This window comes from Oenanthe melanoleuca, chromosome 15 (assembly GCF_029582105.1).
Source record: "Oenanthe melanoleuca isolate GR-GAL-2019-014 chromosome 15, OMel1.0, whole genome shotgun sequence".
Taxonomy (NCBI): domain Eukaryota; kingdom Metazoa; phylum Chordata; class Aves; order Passeriformes; family Muscicapidae; genus Oenanthe; species Oenanthe melanoleuca.
Window position 1 is genome coordinate 8,731,101 of NC_079349.1, and position 23,478 is coordinate 8,754,578.

Below are 23,478 nucleotides of genomic sequence, written 5' to 3' on the forward strand. Positions count from 1 at the left end.
AGGAGTTTAGAAAGAAGTTTAAGAAAATACTTCTTTTCTACTGGTATACTTAACCTGGTACATTTTAGGAAATGATGGTGAGAATCTCCCCAAACCTTTAGTGCCTTTTCACTGTGGTCAGGTTATGCTTTTCATTTATAGGAAATGCCTCTGCAAAGAAATATAAAGTGGCTTGGAAATAAGACTGCTTAACACAAACACATGGTGGGGCAAATGAAGCAGCATAAATCAGGGATTGGAGGGATTTTCTGGCATGCAAGATCAGGTTTCCCATTGCATACAACTTCCTGCTTTGCTTTGGGAAGCTGAGTAAACCATGTAAAATTGTGCCTTATTTCTGTTCTTTTTTCTGGTGATTGTAGAAAACATTCAAAGCACAAACCGCATGGCAGATACATGGTTTGATTTGGAACCTGTCCTGTCTCAGGAGCAAGCAGCTCAGCTCTTTGCACAGCTCATCTGCATTCCTACAGAGAGAGCAGATTTGAGCTGTAATTGCACAGAAATGCTCGTTCTGATTTCATAGATAATAATTTTGGGTTAACCAAGCTGCTGAGAAACTGTCCCTGTGAAGATCCGGCTATGGTGAGCTCCGGTAAAAGGCAGGAGAGGCTGTGTGGGAGCACAGGGATGTGAGTGTGTGGGCCAGGGAGAGGATGTAACATTTAATGTGTATTTTATGAAAAACAACTCTGTACCTATGGGATTGAGGAACCTTAAGTAGTGCTAACACAATCTAAGTGCAGATAGTTACCTACCATCTGTTTTTCAATAAATAGCTATTATGCTAATTTCTGTTTCAATGCACAACAATTAAAACCTCAGAGTATTCCTGTGATATTCAACAGCTGTTGCCTTTGAAGGTTTTATTTATTCTTCTGAAGTGCAACAATTTTAGTTTCATAGTCAACTCTGCTTGCAAGTGTTGGTTTTTATATCGAAAATTACAGTGCATTGAGATGCAAACTTGAGCTGTGCCTGAGCAGCAATCTTCAGCCACGGTCTCCATTAATATTCTGATTTTCCTGGAAGCTGTTAAGGATACCTTGGGAGGATGCAGATTGGAAATACTTCTGTGCATGTCCAGTAAATATTCCCTGTGTTTGGAAATAGGAGAACACAAATGAATCATTCTGGGGAGCATTTACACTGTTTTGGTTCATTTTGTGATGAGCTGACTTGGAGCAGGGAGCCAAGATGAATTCCCAGGCCTGTACGAGTGAGCAGCACAATTTCCCTACAATCATAACCAGCACAAGGAAACTAGATCTCTAAGTGGGTTGAATCTGATTTACTAATAAGTCAATTTAATCACTAATGACTTCAAACACAGATTTTACAAGGTGATCAATGGCAGTATAGCAATGATTGATCAATGACATTGTCTTTAATTGGATTTTTATGGGTATAATATAGTTTTTCAGAATTAATGTACCATTGCATTGTGTTGTTACTCTCTTAACTCAATTTTTTAGGAGAAATGATGCTTCAAAATGCACGTTGGCTTTTGGAATATTGTTTTAAGGGCATGTTAATAAAAATACAGATGAAAAATGAAATGCTTGCTTTTAGTAACTTTGTGTCTGATTTTGTTGGAGTTGTTTAGCCATGTGTTTTTAAAGCATGGTAAAGAAACCATATCCTTCATATTTCATGGCAACGAGGAGGCAAAATATCCACGGCTAAGAAGGAGCATGTGCTGCTCTGAATGTGAATCTTGAGGAGCTGAGTAAGTCCCTGTCCTCAGCAGTTTGCCATAGTAATCTTCCCTGGAAGTAATCTCCTTGTCCCATGTGTCCTGCTTTAATCTATCAGTATTTCTGCAGTGTGCAGCAAGAAATTGATTTTCAGTAATTTTAATGGCTGAATAACTGGTGCTGTCCCAGAGTGTTTTTTCATATTTGCAGTGGCCAATGTGGTAACTGAGGGCAGTGTTCTGGATAATGGGTTTCATTAGCTCTGATGCCTGAGGTAAAAAAGCAGTAGGTGGGAATAAAGTCTTGTTTTTGATGTCTAGACGTTCATTTCAGCTGTTGCTGCAATATGATACATTAAAAGGAAATACGTAACATAGCTCTGAGGAAATATGTATTCTTTGAAACTAATTCTGCTTTTAAACTGCACAAGGCAATGTGACCTGAATTATTAAAATGTGGGTGGCTGGATTTCTTAAAGGTATAACTGTCTCTGCAGCACCGACACAGCCTCAACTTGCCTCCTCTCCCTTCTTTCTATATTTCTTTTAAGTAAAATATGTCAGTTTGGCCACTGAAGCAGAACAGAGATTTTATTATCTTTCTAGTATCTCTGCTGGGAGACCTAAAATTATTGAAGTATTTGCTTTGATATTTTGCTGTGATTTGTCTCCTTAAAATTTTTATAATGATCTTTTTCTTTTGGCTGGCTTCATAAAAATCGTTGGACACTTTGAAGACCTTAATATCTCTGACTTGAAAATAAAAAAAGATCCCAAGCCAACTAAGCTGCTCATTAATGTATGTTTAAATTATAAATTTCCCATGTAAGTCTAAATTATTGTGGTTACCTTTCATTCTTTTAACATCTGATCTGCAAGAATAAACATAAAAATCAGCACAAAAATTTTATTCCTTTTTTGAACCTTGGAAAATATAATCGTAACAGACGCCTGAAAACTTTCTATATTAAGGTAGTTGATTAATTCCCATTCTGTTTGAACACCAGCAGTGAGATTAGCACCTCCACTGTAATCCATTATAAGTGTCAGATACACATTTTTCTTGTTTTGGATTTTCTGCTATTCTTGATAATTTTTTTTTTTCCTGAGAATCCAGATCTTTAGAGACAGAATATTAATAGACTTAGTGGTTTATTTTGGGAGATGATTTCATTAAAAAACAAAACATAACTACAGGAAAGCAGTTGCTTCTTTTGGTGAGAAATGACGTGGTGAAGTTCTCCCTCTGTTGCAGGGCAGTGAGAAGGGGGTGTTCAAGTAAAAGCCTCTCCCAGGAGTCATTCTTCTCCAGAGTATAGGATAGTTAACATATACAGAAATATATATATATATATATATTCACACAGAACTGTAGCTACGTGTATGCATGAACCTGTCCCAGTGGAGGAGCAGTCACTTGACAGTGAGAAGTCACTCTGGTGAGAAGGAGCTAGGGCTCCTGCCCAGGATGGGATTGCTGCAAACAGGGATCACATTAGCCATGGCTTTGTCTCCCCGTGGCCTGGCAAGCAGTGACCCACCGTCTGTCCCCTCTGCTTTGCTGCCTCTCCAAACTCTTGTCCTCTGCTCTGACTTTTCATGGAGGAAAATGTGGTTTGTGCTCTTTTGTGCTTTCTCTCACTAAAACATACCATCTGTCCTTGATTGTCCCCCTAGAAGTTCTCTGTTTTGGAAGTTGCCTTTCTCAGCTGTTGTTCAGTGTCCAAAAAGAAATATTTCACCTGAAGCAACAGAAATGCCTCCAGGATAGGCCAGAGATGTTCCCATATTTTAGAGCCTGTGCAGCACCTGTGTTCTGCTGGCTGTGCCTGGAAATGCTATCAGGAGCATGGGAAAGCTGAGGGGGGCTGGAGTTGAACATTTTGAGTGTTAAAAGCATTAGAAATCATTATGTAGACAGACAGAGACCATTTCCTAGGCTTCAATTTGCTATAAGGAATTTAAAATACTCTTCAAAATCTACAATCTAGTTAGATTATAAGTGTCAGGAACTTTGGAATTTATAGGGATAGTCTAATTTTTCGTGTTTTGCCAAGCTTTTTTATTGGTCACCATATGCATCCTGAAGTTGTAACTTGCTCCAGTCATTTCAACACTTTTCATGTGGAGTCTGGATCAGGAAGCCAAAGAGCAGAGAGGAAGTGAAATGCTGCGCTTCTAATTTTTCCTCCTCATTTTTATTGCATCAGACATATGTACATGCTCTTAATTTTAAGATGTACTTTTTTAGTAGGATAAAGAAGCATTAGAGGTAATTACAGTAAGTATAGTGCTTTAATATATCTGGGAATTAGAGGCATTCTTTATTACAGGAAAATGGTTATGGCAGTGTCTTATGATAGAGTTGAATTTAATAGGGAAGTAATTTTATTTCCATTTCATATATAATTTATGTGAATTCTGTGTACTAAGAAAGGCAGTTTAGAAAATTAGAATATTGAGAGTTGATACCACTCTAGACTTTCCCCTTTTCCCTGTCCCACTCCACTGCTGCTCCTCAGCCAGTCTGACCTCATGACACACTTGACCCTCGGGACTTGGATTCAAGGTTAACATTGCTTTTCCTTTATTTTCCTTGGATTTTGGGCACCTTCCTCCCAGCCATTCCTTCTCCTGTGTGCAGGACAGCCATGGATGCAGCTGTGGTGGTGGATAGGGAGGGGGAGTGCTGCCAGTTTCCATTCCCTCATCCAGTCTCTCCTACTGGGATGTGTAGTGCTTTCATGTCTGGGATCCTGGAGGAATAACAAGCTGGGGTAGCCCAGGGAAACTGAGCAGGGAAAAAGAATACAGGTGATGTCCAGACACAGAGGAATTCTGGATTAAAATTATCCTAACTCTGCTGAATATTACATTCAATGGTGTAAAACAGCGTGATCTGATCTGAATTCTTCTGAAATGGTGAAATTAAAATTGCAGAAAATAGTTCTGAGATTATGTAAGTTGTGGCAGGGTCCCGTTAGTCTGCTGTGTATACCTGGGACTGAGAACTTCAGAATTGGTGGTGGGAACTTTCCTGTAAAATCATAGACTTGATTCTTGTCTCTCCTATTTTGCTTGAAGTTCCTGAAGCAGAGACAATACTGGCAGTACAGCCTAGGATAGGGTGAAACTGGGCAAGAGCTCACTGCTGTGTAAGAGTGAATTTATTTTGATTTTTACAGGTTCTGTTAACTTCATGATGTTGTTCAAAAATCTGGTTTTTAATTTAAACTTTGAATTTTCATGCAGTTGTGATCTCTTATAGTGTAACTAGTCTGTAGCTTTTTGTATATTTGAGGATTATGTAATTTTTAAGTGTAAGACTGTACCTGCTTTACAGCTTCTGAAGTTTTGGTAGTTCTTAGCTGTTGAGAATTTATCCATCAATAGTTCTGACCATGCACGGAGGTTGAGCTCCTCAAGCTCAGTGTTTCACCCCTGAAAGCCGAGGCCATGCAGAGTTCTGTGCAGTAAATAGCAATGGCCCATTACATCCCTGTGGCAGGGAGGGCTTGCAAGCATTAAAGGGCTGCAGTGGTTTCTAAGGGAAAGCTGCTTGGCTACTGTTCGTGCCCAGGGGCACAGCTCTGGGTCTCCATTCTCCTGGCAAGTCCTGTGCTGTGCGATAAGGTGATTTAGGTACTAAAACCTGGCTTTTCCATTCTGCACGAAGAGAGAGAGAGCCTCTGTTACCGACATTTCCATATCACAATATTGCACATGCAAAAAAATGTGCCTTTTCTTGTCTGAGCATGTGAGTTACAGCTCCTGGAGAAGTAGCAGAACAGTGGCTCGAAGCTTTGAAGGCTGCTGGCAATATTAGCATTTTCCATGGAGCACTAACTCCTTAGAAGCTTGTCTTTAAACATGGTTGTAAACTATACTGAGATAGTCATCTGTGTGCGATAGATGCGCTGCTGGGAGGTCTCGTCCTGCAAATCGGCCAGGGAGGGGTGTGAAGTACTCAGGGCTTAACGTGCAGTAGAATTTTGTGTTTGCACTTTTAAAGATCTGCCAACTACTCCTGTATAATTGAAATGGCAGAACTCAGACAATTAACGAATTCTTACTCGTTGAAAAAAGTTGTTTTATCATCTGTTTTCACTCTGAGTATTCTGACTGAGTAAGATCTAGAATCTGGTACAGGAGTACCAGAAATTGTGCTGCTTATGGTAGTTTTAGCATCCAAAAGCCATGAGTAAGGACAGCAGATATTTCTGAGGTTTGTCTGTCCTTCAGGTGACTAATTCAGGCTGCACTCTACTATGAGAGATGATTAGACTTACTTTTTTAGAATTCTGCAGTTCTGTACTGAGTGTACAGTTTTTATTTTGATATAAAATCTGCTGTGTATTGCTAAAACTGCAATAGCTAAAGTCAGTACAATGGGGGAATTGCACTTGAGTGTGACAGAGAAAGGTTCTGTGGAGTTGTTTCATGTTGTTTCAGTTATGTAAATTGATTTTACACCTTTAATGAATAATTTTGTTTCTTGATTGTCTGCATCTGTGGTTAAGTTTTAAAGGATCTCTCATTAGTGGTGGCAAAGAATGATCGTGCATTCCTCATCCCTGTACTTGCATACTGAATGCTACAAACAAATGGGTTTGCTTTTATGCTTTTGTGTTTACTTTTTTTTTTTTTTTTTTTTTTATTCAAAGGCTGCATCTTGGTCAAGTAAAGATTAAAGCTGTTTGGGAGATATAGATAATAGTTGAAATAGTTTAGTGATACATGCTACTTTGAAAATTAAATCTGTTGAAGATATGTTTTGGTTAAATGTTTGTATTTCTCTATTCTGAGCATGTTGACATTTTGTGTTTTTGTAGTGGTGGAAGAAGGATTCTGGGAGAATGGACTTTCCTATGAGTGTAGGACCCTGCTCTTCAAAGCAATTCATAATCTTCTGGAAAGGTAAGAAAAACTCTAGTGCTCTCATATTTCATTTTGATACTTAAAATTATACAGGATAGAGCAATTATTATGGATTTTAAACTACTTTATTTGGAGTTAGACCTTGAATCCAAGAAAACAGGATAGAGATGGATCTCAGGATGGATCCTGGTAATTTATCATAAAATGCTGTGGAAACGAATTAAACACTGATAACAAACAATAATGTTGATACATATTTCTGCTCAGATTTTTCCTAAGGAGCTGTTTTAAAAGCCAAAAAATGGAAGTTTTCACCTTCTGCAAGTGCTTAGAGTGTAATTGTATCTGACCTTGAGTGCCTTTATGAGGTTAAATGATACATATCTTAAAAGCTCTTAACTCTCTTCTCTCAATTATCCTTACATGCATGGTAAGATTTGACTGCATGTGTGCGCAATATTCAGGTGAAGCTTAAAAGTTTCTGGCTCTGATGAGCCCTATATAAAATATATTATTTATATTTATATATATATGGCTGCAGAGTTATTCTGTGATTAGTTAATACACTTAATGCCTTTTTCTTCTTAATCCAGCTATCACCTTCTAAGATTACTGAAGATTATCTTGTTCTTACGCTCATTGAGTGGGACATGGCATTTTGGGCTATATAATTGTATTCTTTCTGTTTCTGCAGTTCTTCAGGTCATCATCACCTTCCTGTATTGCATCCTAGTTCTTACAAATTTGGATATCTTCTTAGAATTAAATGTCATTAGACTATTCCCACTTTCTCTGAGGTTATAATAATAATAATAACAACAAGAAATTAGAATGCAGCTTTGTGTTGCAGTAATTTTGTAGAATGCAGCCTTGGATATTTTTTCTTTCAGAAGATAAGCAAATGGAAAAGACTTTCATCTTCTCTCATCTAGTGTCTCATGTAGATTTACTGGTAATGAGGTTTGCATTATGTTCCCGAGGCTGTGTTTCCATGGGGTGACCGAGTTACCTGTGTGCATATCCGCAGGTACAAGGATTAGTTGTATTCCCTGTTTTCTATCCCATCAGTCTCTTTAGGGGATTTTTATAAAAGTTGTAGGCTATTTAGAATGAACAAAAGTACAAAAATTAAATTACAAGTCTAGAATGTTCATTAGTTCTTTTGTAGCTTTATAGTATAAAAGGGAAAATTAATTCGATATGTGTTTATTAATCTGTCATACCCAGCCAGCTGACTTTTAAGTGTAAAGTGGCTAATTTTATTCTTTGGACCTCTTTAAACTTGTGAAATAAATTTTGGGTTTTTTTAAAATATAGCTTAATTGAAATCAGTTGGCAGAGTCATCAGAACTGTTCTGTCCAGCTGTGACTGGAAAGTCTTTTTCTTCCTGCAGTAATTGGTGAACGCAGCTCAGGTGTTTGCCGGGAGCCTCAGTTCATGTCCTGATAACCTGAAACAATTCATGTTGTGATGAGCTGATATGATTCATGTCATGATAAGCTGATACAAGTGCTGCAGTCCCAGCCTTGGACATGAGCATCTTCTCACTGCTTTGCTGACTACAATTTTAACAGTTTCATAGTTGAATTTACTTCATGTTATTCACTTTTTTTGTCTCTTGTCTGCCAAATCTGAATTTTACATCATAATTACTTCATTTAAAGTAATAGCAGCATGTGTGCAGGCTTTATTAAATAGCATAGTTTAGGAAAACCCCATAATGAAGGAGAAGGCTGGATTCTGTTCCTGGCCCATCAGTGCTGGGCTGGTGCAGGTGGTTATGGGTTAGTGGGGTTTGGGGTTTGTTTCGTGTTGGTTTTGCAGGAGGATGAGGGGGATCAGCCGTGGCCGGGAGAGGAGCCGTGAAGGGGGAGTGGCCCCTCATGGAGGAGCCTGAGGGACCCGTGGGGACAAAATGGGGCAGCAGTAGTGTCTGCTTTTACCTAACCCTGGCAAAGGCAAGAAAAAAGGCCTTTACACACGTGATTATGGGGTTTTTTGATTTTTTTTTTTTTTTTAAATTTTAATTTTTCCTCCTCTGTACCCACACTAACTCAGTTTATGTTAATTGGCAGTATAGAAAACATTACAAGATTTCAGGGATGAGTACTCAAAGTATTACAGTGTCGTTTCCTAATGATTGGTGTGCCCTTGGCAGGTAATTTTTTCATGGAGAAATCAAAAATTCAGGAGGTCAGGCACCAGTGAAGTGCTGGAACAGCTGCACTGCTGAGGGAGGGATCGCCCAGGCCTGAGGAGGGAGAGAAGCCGGGGCCTGCAGGGTGTTTCATTATATCATTAAATAACTGCTTTTTATGACCATATATTGGGTTGGTTTTTTTTTCACATCTCCATTGTTACAGCTCACTGTGAAGGACTAGTTACTTTAGTGCTTATACAGCAAAAATAACCATACTGTCATTAACTGCCCACCCGGCCGCATCTGAGATCCGTGCTGCTGCAGGCATGGCTCTGATTTTATATGGGGTTATTCCTTAAATAACCCTGATTTAGATTAGCATGGAGGGTTGACTGATTTTTAAGGACAAATCTTCCCATGAAGACTTTTTTTCTAGGAAAGCAGCATTAGTTTGAGGCAGTTAAACCTGCTGTGGTGAGAGACAGAGATGGGGCATTCAATTGTGTGTGATGGGAAGTGTTTATTACATTTTTTTGCTACTACAGATTATTTTCTTTAGGGATCTGATGTAAACTTCACAGACTTCCTTTTGTTTGTATAAAACATGCTGGCACTGACAGACTCTCTGATAGCAAATATTTCCTAGGGAAATAGTTGCTGAAGCTTTCTTCCCCCTCTCTACCAATGTTTTTAGATCTCTGCTGCCTTAGCTTTCATATTCAGTTTAAGATATTGGTTATTCAACTGAAATGGATTATTTTTGCTTTAATTGAGAAAGTACTGGTAGAATTTTCTTCAGATTTAACTTTGGAAAATCCTGCCAAGTTTATACAGAAAAATTAGGAGCATATTAATATTTACATTGTCAGCCATCCATTTCTAGGTATGCTTTTGAAGTGTAGATCACACAGCTTTTTTGAACCTTGCAGAATGTGGTTGCCCAGAAAGTTTCTTGTGATTTTTAATTTTTTTCCCTTTGTTTTGGCTCTCTAGCAGCTGCTATAGAAATAAACTATTGGAAAACTTGGAAGAGTGGAAAAATCCAGTTCTTTCATCTAAATAAAAAATACTGATTAGATGTGAATTGTATGGGCAAGCCTTGCATATTAATTGTAATGGTTTATAAACCACTGGCAACAAATAAAGCAGTTTTACAGAATTTTTGAAGCATATTATTTACCTTACTGAAAATATGCCTTAATTATGAATTTCTGTGTGTGGTCACTTGGGCAGCATGTTCAAGTACACGTTTAATGTATGAGGCATAGTCAGGTTGGTAAATTGCTCCTGTGATTCATCAGCACAGGTAGACCTAGAATGGCACCAGGCACTCCCTAACTTGTCCATTTAAATTGGGTATTGATCACTTTGAGTCCTTTGTTGGGATTTTTTCAAAGAGGAACATGCAGTTTCTAAAAAGAAACTGGACTTCAAAAGGGACCACAAAAAATGGAACTTTTCTAATTTTAGTGATGTGGGAGTGTATTTGATGGAACGGGGTTTTCTGACAGAGAAAGCAGTAATTATGGGTGTTTCAGCACCTGACATCATGCTGGGGATCATGTGAAAGGAAAATTGAATCATTATTAATATTTCCTTAATGCAATTTTCTGTCATTCCTGTACTATACCATTGACATGCCAAAAATAAGGGAATGCATAATCTTTATCATCTGAAGTCTGAAAGACTGTATAGAAAAAAATCAGTACTAATGAATGGCCTTTGTTCAAGGAGGTGAAAAATGGAATGAGGGATCAGTCAGCAAAAACAGTAGCACAGAGTGGAAAAGTGTGTGGCAAAGGTAAGGGGAAATGCACGTGAAATTCAGCATCAGTGACAGCATCATGGGATGGGACAGGGATTTTCTATGCCTGATGTGGGAAAACAAGAAGTAGAACCCAAAACCTACAAACTATTATTTCAATCTGGTTGAAATTCAGCTGCCTAATCCCTCAGAGTCACTGTCTTCAAAGACTCCTTTCAATTACGCTTTAAGATGTAACTAGTAATTTTTGCTGTAATTGTTTTCTAGATGCCTGATGGATAAAAACTTCGTAAGAATTGGGAAATGGTTCATACGGCCCTATGACAAGGATGAGAAGCCTGTTAATAAAAGGTAAGGAGATATCAAGTCCTGCTCCTGTCAGTGTTGTGGATTGCGCCATGGGAACTAGGTGCTGCTTTTTGGTGGTAGTTTTCTCACTTTTTTTGCCATGTAACAAGTAAAAACACAGACACCATATTCACATCATTCATACACAGAAAGCAATTAAGTAAGTTTTCAGGCCTTGTTATGATAATTTAAGATAAGAAGGCAAGGTTGGTATTTATCCATTAGCTCCACAGAAATGTCACATTTATTAATATCTTTTGAGCAGCATCTGCCTTTTCCTCTCATTATACAGCAGAATTGCAGGCATTTATAACAAATTATTTTAATTTCTGGACACTAAACCCCAACCTGACATTTTAAGCAGTAAAATAAGTAGTCTATGGATTTCTTGATTTATTTTCTTTAAAGATGCCACCCTCAAGCCTGAGCTTTCCCTACTCAGGCAGGCTGACAGATCAGACCTATAGGAGTGATTAATGTGCTTCTCTGCAGCAACACAGCCATGGAACAGGGGTATCTGGCTCCACTGCTCGCTATTTCCTCTCTGAGCTCTAAAGGTTACAATGTTCTCAGATCTTCTGGTACTTGCATTTACAGTCATCTGCTAAACAAGTTCTGTCAAAAATAATCTGAGTTAAGCTGAAACATAGATTTTCTAACGGGAATCAATTTGACAGAACTGGGTTAGGAAGTGACTAAACACACAGTTATGTTGGGAGATTTGAAGGTAATGAGCAGTGGAGATGAAGTGGGGTGGCAACTTCTTCATCCATCCAGTGTAGCGGCAGCCACACAGTGTCTGATGGCAGGGTGGGGCAGGTGGAAATCATCCTGCGCATCAAACCTGTCTTCTCCCTCTCATCGTGATCTCACTACAAGGTTTAGCTGCAGAAATGTTACAGTGCAATCCTACAAATCATTGACTTCCTTCTGTACCAAACTTGGTGCAAACCAGCCGCTTACAAGCAGCATTTGGTTTTGAGAGAATGCAGGAATTAACCATGAATTTGTCTCCTTTCTAAAACCCAGAAGTGTTAAGGTAGCTTGGAGTTATCTATTTTGTAACTGTTTACTTTGTGGCTGACACTGTGTGTGTGTGTAACCTTTGATTTGTAACCATTGATCTAATGGTAAGGAGCCATAGAAAGGTTCAGGTTTTCATACCTTCCCCTGTCCTGGCTGTGCGTAACCACCTTTCTCCCTTGTGTTTTCCCTGCTGCCTTTCTGATCATACCAACATCAGCTTAATTTTCTGGAAGATTAATTCCCTTAAGTGACGTAAGCAGGGGTCAATTCCAGTTTCTGGAAAAGAGAGGCAGCTCCTTTCAGCAAAAGCTGTTTGTTTTATCCACGTCACTGCAGCCTGAGTGCTCAGATTAAATGTGCTGGTGAGTCTCCTGCCTGCTCCTGATGTGTATCAATTTAATAAATTAAGCATCTGCTACAGTAGATGATGTCTGTCAAAAACAGCAGCAGCATTGGCATGGGAGGTAATATCACCTTAGAATTCTGACAGATTAGTAAGTCCTCTGTCTGATTTACATGTATATAACACCAAATCAACCTACACAGTGAGGGCTCTGTAGAGGATAATTTCATTTGTAAACAGAAGTGCAATCTGCACATAAAGAAATCTGGCCTGGAAGATGTCACAAAACCTGAGTTCATGTTGAACTTAGTTTGTGTTTAAAGTATTCCATATATAAATCTGACACTGAGGATTTTAGGGTTGGAGAGTGCACTCCTGATTTGAAGAAGATAATGTTTGTTGTTGGTTGGTGGGGTGTTGGTTTCTCTGTTTATTTTTATAAAGTTCTTGCTGCTATAGATTTTTTGGATATGTACTATTTCAAAGTTGTATATTTAGCATTAATAATTATGCCTAATTTGAAATAGGTTTTTTGTAGTTTCAGGTTGTTTTTTTTTTTGTTTGTTTGTTTGTTTGTTTTTCTAGAAATTTAATGTTAAATTAACTAATCTTCCTGAAAGATTGCAATTAAGACTGCAAAAGTGGACAGTAGAGTCAACTGGGGACAATAGCAACAAGTAGAAGGCGGCTTTGGGGACTAATCTGTCCAGACACCTTTTATTTAATCTTTTAAGCTTTCTTTCTCAGCATAGCACAAAAAGCTCTCTTCACAAATTGATTCATGTTAATTCCAGATAAATTCTTTGTGGAGCTCTTGCTCTAAGCAGCAGCTTGTTCTAGATAAAGCAAGAAGGAATAGTTGCAGCAAGAAGAGTCCATCTGAGGGTGTTTAGGTATTTTAGCATAAAACCTTAATAACCAAAAAAATGGCATTTTATACAATATTACTTAAAGTCATATTATTATATAAAGGAATACTTGCATGTGTGTACAGTGATCAGATTGGAGTCTGGGAACAGGCAATCCCTATTGAAAACACCTGCTCTGTTCTCCTTGAGTGTGGAAAGAGATCTATATGGATATATCCCCCCCCTTGAATGGTGGAAACCAGCAGGTGTCTTTCTGCTAAAGAAATAGAACCATCTCTGAAGTCTGCTTTTGTGCTTTTTTGCTTGTGGCAGAGTTGCTTATCTCAAGTTTCCAGTGTTCAGAGTTACTAACACCATTTTGGGAATACACTGAGAAGTCCTGGGCTGGTTGTAAATGAACAGGGAAGGAGTTGAAAGTCATGGGCTGGCTTTCAAGGAGTAAAGTCCTTCAGGGCCTGTGGTTTTTGTGAATGGCATTAAAGGAGAAGGGTGGGAGGGCTGTGATTTCAGAATGAAGTCAAAGATGAAGTGGAGCATGACAGTGGCCGTGACCTACTTATGCTGAGATGTGAGAGGGAGGCCTGAGAACAGCAGAGAGCCTGGCCTGCCTTCCCAGGTAGTGCTGGGAGCTGAGTGCAGGAGGAGGACTGAGGGAACGGCAGGGGGATTCTCACAGGTCCTGTATGCCTGGGTTTTGTTTTGCTTACAATGCAGACCAGATGCTTTTGACAGGAAATTTAGTACAGAACTTGTGCATTTCCTTTCCCAAGTATCTTCAGTATTATGCGTCACTTCCTAAATAATTCTGCACATTTTATTGTCATCCTACAGCAGTGTGTCTAAAATAGGTTTCATGCTACTGATGGGAAATGGCAAACTTGATTATTTTTTTCACACAGCTTTCTCAAGGAGATCTGTATGTTTGAAGTCCACACAACTTGTCAGATCCGCGGCATTGGTAGTGCCTTTCACTGTGTGATGAAAATTCATTCTCACAGTTTATATGGGTTTTTTTTTTTTGTTTTAGAAAGCACCACAATGAAGTGTTAAACAACTTACAGAAAAAAAAAATTATGACCATCTTATGTAAGAATATTTGCTGATTCTTTTAGTGACTGTTTTCCTAATGTGTAGAAAATTGAGGAGAGAATCAGTTTGTTCTGAACTGTATGAGCAGCTTAAGGTGTTAAGCTGCTTTTATTTAAATTCAATGTAAAGAACACATGAAAAAATAATTGTTGCTTTTTGTAGCTTAAATAATTTATGGGTCATCCCCTCTTCTGGAGGTGTGCTGGGTATTTTTAGCCTTAGGAAGAAAACTGCCATCAGTAGAATATTTAGAATTAGAGCTTGTTCCTCTCCTCATTACTCAGTGAGAAGGCTGACAGATAGGGGTTTAGGGGTTTAGGCAGCCCCTGTGCCCTCTGTGAACCAGCATGGATGGAGCAGTGGGATTGCAGTCAGGCTGCAAGAACATGCAGCTCTTGGATTGCAATTCCCAAACAGGTTTCTGACTGTCACTGCCCCATCCTTGACAACCTCATATGATCTGCTGGAACACAGAAATCTCTGAGTTATGAGTGCATGGGTATCTTCATAAATATCCAGAGCATTCCATGTCAGCTCTCCTCCTGTAGACCTAATCCAGGAACTTTTCCCTCTGTAACAGCTCAGTCCGTACATCCACAGCCAGTTTTGGAATCAACAGCTGTGTTCACTTCTTTGTGAGCATGACATTAATCAGTGCCATCAAAACCTGAAGGCTGCAGACATTAAAGCACTGCTGCCTCTCTCAGATCCCTGCAATCATCGTCTTCAATTTCCTGGGAGCAGCCATAGGACTCATGCAAGGAGTACCTGAATCAGGGATACCAGAGTTGACACAGCATTGTTGCGTCTGCATTTGCTTTGTGCCATGGCAGGAGCTCCTGCCAGTCAAGTCAGTGCCTTCACATGAAAACATCAGGTTTGGGGAGCCCTGGAAAGGGCTGTGCCAGGAGCAGCTGGGAACTGGTGGCTGCACTGGAGCACCTTGGCTGAATCCCACACAGAGCTTTGCTCCTGGCACAGATAATGTCTTCTGGCAAATGGCACTCCGGTGTTCCATTACATGGAGACATAGTGCACTAAAAGCACAGTAAAATAAGTTGAAGTGCTCTATTTAAATTTTTATGAAGATTTGAATTCCTCAGCTGAGAAGTAACTGACTGTGCATGTACAGTTTTCTTATAAATTATTTTAATTCTGCACATTTGTGTACTTGTATTTTATCCATCTTAAAAAATTCAGTAATGTGATCAAAAATGTGTCTTGAAAATGGTATCTAGTGATGCTGTAGTAATATACATGTACAGTACTGCCAACACCATTATAAATGAGGAAAGACTAGGCAGGAAAATAAGAAAAATCAATCCGACTTAATTTTAAATAATGTATTCTTATTCCTGACTTGTCAAAGTAAATGTGGTAGAAATACAGAGTAATAAGAAACACTGTGTATTTTCCAGTAATTCTTCATACCTCTGTAAAAATAAGCTTTTCTATGTCAGTTTAAGAGGCTTAGTTCCCAGAGAAATATTTTCATGTTTTCGAGGTTTAAGTTCTGAAATGTTACGTTCATCTTTGCTGAGTTTCTTCTGAGGATTACTTATGGTTTCAGTAAAACCATACACCAAGTTGGTGTGTTATATCTGTGGCTGGTGTTATTTTAATTGGTAATCTTGTGTGTGCTACAGCTGAATTAACTCTTACTTACTCTGAAATATTGTGTAGTGTACCCAATGTGATATAGTCTGCATTTGTATTGTAGCAGAAGGAATAGTTCTAAAATAGAGATTTTAAAATAAGTGTTTTCACATGCATTATTCAGGAAAAGCTGCAAATATATCAAGGTGATATCAAGGTATTCTTGATATCAACATGTTTATGTTTATAGACTTTTTACAAGCAATTTAGTATCATTTTATTCAAATCTATTCATCTAGATTAATCTCTAATAAATATAATAGATTTTTATGTTTTATAGGCAAAACAGAAACATATTAGTAGCAGCTTAGGGTTACTTAAAGATACTATTAAGACAGTTTGGGAAAATGCTATTCAAGCAGTATCTTTTTAATAACTATTTTTTATTCTTGCGTATGGTACTGGTAGTCTTGGATTATTTTGTATGTTTGTTTGTATTTTTGTATGTTTGTATTACTTGTATGTAAAATTTGTTGATTGAAAATGTTAACACACTTTGCAGGACTGAACGTCTCAATGTTTGTGTGCTTTATCACCAAACTAACCTTCTAGATAAACTATAAATTAAGGGATATTCAGTTGTCTTTTTATTGGTTTTTCATTTAATAATGAAAATAATAACCAAGTATTTTCTAAAAGCTGGAATAGCCGTGCTTGAGCGTGCTGTAAAATTTCCATTGCCTGTTTGAAATGTGTGACCCAGTTTGCAGTGGCTGTGCCCGGCTGTGCTTGGGGCATGGGGCTGGGCTTTGTGTGGTGTCCTTCAGGAAAGGAACCGAGCAGCTGGAGCCCCAGGGCCCGGCCTTTTCATCTCCTTTCCTGGCTAAAACCAATAAAAACGCAGTAGCAAAGCAGCCCCAGGCACCGATTCTTCAGATTCCTTGCCCCTTGCCAATCAGGATAACAATGGAAGGGCTCCCTGCATGGGGTCATTGGTGAGATGTCATTAGAACTGTGCTTCCAGTTTGCTGCAAATCCCGGCTTCAGCCAGCTCAGGTGATGCTGTGCAGTGTCTTACCCATGGGCCTGAGCCAGCCACCTTGGATAAAGCAGCAGTGATGTTGGTAGCTATGCTGGGGGCTCTTCATTCGTGTTGTAGCTTGTATTTTGGTGATGATACAAGTTCGCCCTTGTCTTGGTAAGAGAGGTTCTGTGACTGGAGTGACCTTGTGTGGCTGCAGCATTATCTTGCTGCTCTGCTGCAGCTCATGGGCACTTGCCCGGTGTGTTTGGGGTGCCTGTCTCTGGCCGATCGGGGTCCCTCCTGTCACTCAGGAATCCCCAGCCTGGGGCAGCAGGGTTGGTACTCACAGAATAATCTGGTGTTGCAGTCTAGTAAAAGGATCTATGTAAACTCCAGGTGTTTGGCTACTCATGAGCTTCCAGCACAGGGGACAGGTTCTCCTGACCAACATCCACCAGTCTGAATTAATTGGTAGCAGAATTCTCATCCCTTTCTGTCCAGACAAAGAAGAATTCTGTCATGCCTGCTGCTTCCAAAGGCACCCTGTATCCCTGGGCTGTGTTTGAGCCAGGATATTGAGGGTGTCACAGAGTGGCACAGTCTGATTTTTGTGAGGTGCCCGAGAATTTGGATTGCTTTTTCCCCTCTGAAATACTCGGAATCCACTTGGAATTTTCAGTGTGTGTTTGTAACTACCACCTCCTTGTAGGATTTTGAGGAAGCCAGGATATCCAGGGTATGTGTGTTAGGGTATATGTTTCCATGTGTTTCCTCTTTTACCATCTGGGGGGGTGATGTGCTGGCACATATTTTATGGATTCCAGTTTATAAGGCAGAAGGGTTGTTTCTGCAGTTTTGAAGTTAAGGATCTTCTTTACTGATTTAATTAATGTAAATGAACAAATATATAAAGCTGATCCAGTAATCTCTAACTTCTGGATGCTGTAAAACCTTCTCTTGTAGTTCTTTTTTCTGTACAATGTTATTTATATATAAAAATATTTATATTTGTAAAATTACTGGAATGCCTGTATATATTCTAAATATTTGCATTATTTAATGTAATTGAGATATTTTCTTCACACTTTTATAACTTTGAAAAATGTTGTTATTTAAATGATTGAAATATTTTGCACAAGGAGTATACAAAAGACGGGTAGTTCAAGTAAATACATTGCCTATTTCTCAGTTTCTTTTCTTTTTCATTCCTTATTTTTATTTGTGTAGTTTAGGAGTGACTGAGTATCTTCATTAAGTGTTTTTGGATACATTTGTGTCAGATACTTGAACTTCAGTAATTATACATGAAGCCTGGCTTAATCAGGACTCGGTGACCAATTAGCGCAGTCCCACTAAAGTTTAAGCTCCTTTTCTCATTATACACTCAGTACTGGCACTGTGTGTAAAGGATAAACTAAGTGCCCCTGATGTGCTGTTAATGAGATTTGTCAGGGCTCCCAGTTGCACTGTCTGCCAAACACAAGTGTTGTCACTTACTGTATCAGTAATGAATTGACTTAAGGGCTTCTGTAGATATTTAGAGGGCCTTAGTTTGGAATATTTGAATGTGTTGCAGCTCTAACTGTAGGTGCAGTGCAGCTCTGCTCCCTGTGCTGCAGGAGCCTTCAGGAATAGGAGAGAGTGGCTTGCCTGGGTTTCTGCAAATCAGGCTGCATTTGAGCCTTAGACTGATTTAAAATCCTTGTATATGTTCTTTTGAGTTCTGCAAAAACAGTACCACTATGGAGTTTGTTTCCAGTCCAATTCAGAAGTAAATACACTTTCTCATACTCACAAATAAAATTGATGTCCAAAGCAAGAAAAAGAATCTTCAATCTCTTTTCAAAACCAAGAAAGAAAACTTCAATTGAAAGCAATTCCGTTGGATTATTTCTGTCATCAATAATACCTTTTTCATTTATTTTTCTGACACTTTTATATCTCTTTTAAATAACTGAATCTTGAAGTATAGCTTTGTTTCAAAACAGTTATGCAGGTTATTTATTCTCAAAGTCTGTTTTCTGAGACTTATGTTCCATTAAAAATTTCTGTAAACCCTTATTTTCCGAAGACTCAGACTAAAATGATGGTGTCAGGGGAATGGTGTTAAACTGAAAGACAGTAGATTTAAATTAAGTGTTAGGAAGAAATTCTCACTTGTGAGGGTGGGGAGGCCCTGGCACAGGGTGCCCAGAGAAGCTGTGGCTGCCCCTGCATCCCTGGAAGTGTCCAAGGCCAGGTTGGATGGGGCTTGGAGCACTCTGAGATAGTGGAAGGTGTCCCTGCTCATGGCAGAGAGTGGAACAAGTCCTTTAAATACTGCAAAATAATGTGATTTTTGTGCAATACCACATGCTCTATTAGGTGTTGTGCAACCAGGTCCCTTGTTCAAGAAATCCTCAAATGATAGGAATATAAAGGGACTATTTTGTGACTGCTATGCAGCAAAAATAGTTATGGTAGTGCTTATTTTTAAAGACTAATTGTCTGGAACCATTTATAAAGTTGAGCAAAAGCTGTATTAGTCTTCTGAATGCCTGTAGTGTTTTGACTTACTGAATGGTCAGATTCAGGATAATGGCACAGCTTTAGAGTAGCTTTGGTAGAAATTTACTGCTGTTTTAGAAGACAGCAAACTTGAATGAACACTTGGTATATCCTGTATAATCTAAATAAGGCTGTATAATCCAATTCCTCTGGGTGGGCCTGTAACACAAACAAACCCATATCTGAACAATGAACAGGGAGCTGTGGGCCAGCCTTTCCAAGGCTGAAGTGAGCACTGCAGAGGACCAATCTGCTGATACAAACAATTACACAGCAGATTCTTCTTAAAATGCATCACTATTTGTGAACTCTGCTGGCAACTGAGAAAGCAAAATTCTGAATTATGGCTTCAGTCTGTTGGTGAAAGAACAGAAGTAATGCTCACAGTTTCTCCCTTCTCTTTGCTTCCAATGGCTCATTCTCCTCCGCATAATCACTCTAACCAAACTCTGTCCTGAGGTCACAACAATTATTTTTTAACCTGTCTAGAATGGGACGGGCTGCAGTTGGAGCAGTGATGTTTGGTGGGATAAACTGGGTAGAGTTGGATTAGTAAAGTGTATTAAGAAGCTGTGGTTGTTACTCTTGGATGCTCTCTCTGAGTTGTAGCAAGAAGTACTGACTGGTGAGAGGGCTTTTACTTTTCCTCTTTGAGAAATCTCACATGGTAAAAATAACTTTCCCATTGAAAAGAGTGGAGCAGAAGGGAGAGGCAGGGAGAGGTTCTTGCAATGGATGTGTGATCCTTTGCTGTCATACTTCCCTTAAACTGGGATTTTGGGGTGAATTGTTGAAGAATTTTGCCCTTTGAAGGCCAAATCCTCAGGAAAAAGCCTCTTCTTCTCCTTCTTGGGATTGCAGGGCAGACCTTGTTTCTTCAGTGTGAACTCTGCACAAGTTACATGTGGCCTGAGCCAGGGGCAGGGTGAGGAGCACGTGTGGAGCAGGTCCTTTCTCAATCCTGAATGCTGGGCCACTCTCAAGTGCTCTCACTGGGGCAGTGAAGTGACTTTTTTTGTTCTGAGTGTCTGCACTTTGGAAGTTGAGAATTCCTGGACAAGTGATTGGTTAACAATTTTGGAAACAAGAATTGGATTCTCTAGCAGTGTGTGGGTCTGGCTGTCTGGATTCCCTCAAGGTAAGATAGACCCACTTGTCTGGACCCACATGTGGGCAGTCCTCTGCTTCAGTCATGGCACATAGTGTATTTATGTCAAATTTTCTTTCTGAAAAATCAATAAGCATGAAATGCTGTTGCAGTAAATCAGACAGCATTTAGTCTCTCAACTCTACCCTATTAATAAAGCTAAGAGTGGGTAATTCCTAAGGAGCAGACCTTTTTTCCAGGTGCCCAGCAAAATACTCTACCAGCATTGCCAAGCTAATCTTTGCCAATACTGTTCTTGATGCTGCCATCTACTGCCATCAGGTCTGGTGATGTAGCAGTGATCAAACCATGGCTTTTCTCTGTGGCAACACGTGTGGTCCAGACTCCTTTGTGTAATGACGCCTCTGCAGATTTGCTGTTACAAGGCTTGGATGTGGATTCTGTTCTTCAGGATGGGAAGTGCTGCTTCTGGACTGGCTTATGTGAGTAACAGAGTTTGCATTACACAGGGAAATGGCTCTAAATCCAGACACTGTGTGTGCACAATTGCTTCAGTGAATATTTTGGTCAGGGTTCACCTGCCCAGGGAATTGCAGATGAAGTATCCTGTGATCCCAGGCCACACCTGTGGCAGTGCCAATAGGTCCTTGGTGATCTATAAGGAAAAACCCAACAGGAATTCCTCCTGCATCACTGGATTTAGCAATGTCTGTGTGAAACTCGCTGTGTGAGACAGACTTGCAAGGTATTTTCTTCCTGCAGAAGTAGACTTCCCTCTTTTCCCTCCACCCTTTCTTCTTGCCTTGTTCTTCAAGTTTTATCTGGATTTCTGAGAACCCATCCAGATTCGGAGTGAAAAACAGTTTTCTTACTGTACATTATGTAATGATGGCCATCTTGAAGTGCAGTGGTGCACTGCTAGACCCTGGAATATTTGGAAAAGTTTAAACTTGCATGGAGGGCTGTTGCCTTTCCCTGATCTCTGTCAGTCTGGATGTCATGGTGACGATTTCTGGAGTTTTGTCCCTGGAGGAGTGGAAGGGGGAAGGCATTCCAAGAAAAGTGGGAGCTGTGGGTGCCTATGTGAAGGATACAAGGACTTACAAATTACGGTCCCACAATTGATGATGTGATATGGCAGAGTGAGAGACTAATGCTGATGGCTGGGATGTCTGCAGGCATGGCAGGACTGTGGGGAGAAGAATCTTGAAGTACAAGGTGGTAATGCAGGGGTAGATTGAATTTCCCACCAGCCAAGGGGATTTTCTGTCTCCTGAGGAAAGCAAGCTGCAAAAATTACTTTGAGGGATCTCATCTCTTTTTAATCTCTTCATGTTGCCAGCTGTTAAAGACACAGGGAACTGCAAGAGTTTTTTGGATGATGATGTCAGTACTTCTAATTATATAATTTCCATCTGTTGACTGGAAAGCTGATGGGGAAGAGCTGAAGGAAGAACATTAAAATATCTTCCTTTTTTTTTTTTTCTTGTTGAAGGATCCAACAGTCTAAAATATGGAACTGGATGTATAATGTAGAGAATTCTCTCTTTACTAGTTTTCAGATTATGTAGAAACACATCAGTGTGCACACAGTGCTGCTGAAGCCACGTTTAGATCTGACATTTTGGAGAGCAGTTTCCTAGGACAGACACCTACAGGGAAATTATTTACTGTCCTGCCCAATTCCTAGAAAAAGATTTAATTTAGGAGGGAGTGGAAATGTTGCCTGAAGAGTATCAGATTCTGCCTACTTTGGCCCCAGCCATGAGACAGATATAGCATTTGGCCAAGTCAGATAAAAATCAGTGTAATACAGTTACTCTGGGCATTTCAGGAAGCTGCCTACGATTATGTGCTTCTAATTTCTTAAAAAGGAATATGCCCAGATCCTAAGTAATCCCTTACCATAAAAATTGGCTCCAGCAGTGGTCAGAAGTGGGGCAGCTCAGGGAAACGTCTTCAGATCTTGTCAAGAATTCAGTTATTTTTCTGTACACTGGATCAGGTTCCTGCTGGGCTTGGCAATACAACTTGACATATTTTTGTGTTTAACAACTGTTGAATTTTTCTTTTGTGCATTTAATTGAGTTTGAACCCACACAGAATTTCAGCCTGCATAAATACTTGTTGGTAATTAATACCACAGCTCATCTATGCAGTGGGTGGGAAAAAACGGTTGGGATTTTTGGTTTAATTTTTTTCATTTATTAGTGTACTTTAGGGCTCCTACTTCCTGTGAGAAGGAGAGAATGTAACTCTATATCCTTTTTTGTCTCAAGCCTTTTGATTTTAGTGCACATCTGCTCTCTCTGTTCATTTCATCTCCTCCACAATGAAAACTCCTTATGTTCTTTGTATGGAATTATTACTTTTGCCTCCTGTTCCTTTTCTTTATGTTTATTTCTACTGAATTTAATTTTGGGTTTTTTTGGTGGGGTTTGGTGGGGTTTTTCCTCTGTTGTATTTTTTTTTTCTTTCCCCTCATCCAGTCTCTGACTTCTCTGAAGTTGTACAATTTCTTTGCCTTGAATTCTAGTTTTTCCAGTGTCATAATCAGAGCAGAATTTGTTTCTGGGCTGTTTGCCTTCTTCTTTTAATTCTCATTATTTAGCCTTAATAATTGTGATGTCTCTTTTAAATGCAAAGTTAAGTCAAGAACTGTGTCTCAATGCTGGTAGAAATCGAAGAGGGCTAAGTGATCTCAGGAGAGGCACTTTAGTAGCTGTAGTGTTTGTATAAATGAGAGAATTAAAAGAACTAATTAAAGTAAGCTGGAGCACTTTGCCCACACAGACCTGTTTAATACAGTTCAGTCCAAACTTGTAGCACTTGTATTGATGGTAAAAATAACAGAGAAAAAAATACCTCACTGATGGAAGTTAGCACAGAGGAAGCTGTTCTAAATGAAGGAATTAAATATGGTGAACCAGTTGATTGAGAAATTCTACTGGTCAGTGAGTTTTACTGTTCATTCCCCCACCCTGTGCATCCTGTGTTCATTTTATTTGCATGAGCTAACACTGTCAATGACACTAAATCTGTTTTCTT

At 39.3% G+C, this 23,478-nt stretch overlaps 1 protein-coding gene across 1 annotated transcript in view; it reads left to right on the forward strand.

The window, feature by feature from the left end:
• The window catches only part of MED13L (mediator complex subunit 13L), a 167,351-nt gene that overhangs the window by 73,247 nt on the left and 70,626 nt on the right, over positions 1-23,478 (forward strand). The window contains exons 3-4 of the mRNA XM_056504092.1: positions 6,529-6,613; positions 10,748-10,831. Of these exons, the coding sequence (XP_056360067.1) occupies positions 6,529-6,613; positions 10,748-10,831 (169 nt within the window). The remainder of the gene's footprint in view (positions 1-6,528; positions 6,614-10,747; positions 10,832-23,478) is intronic.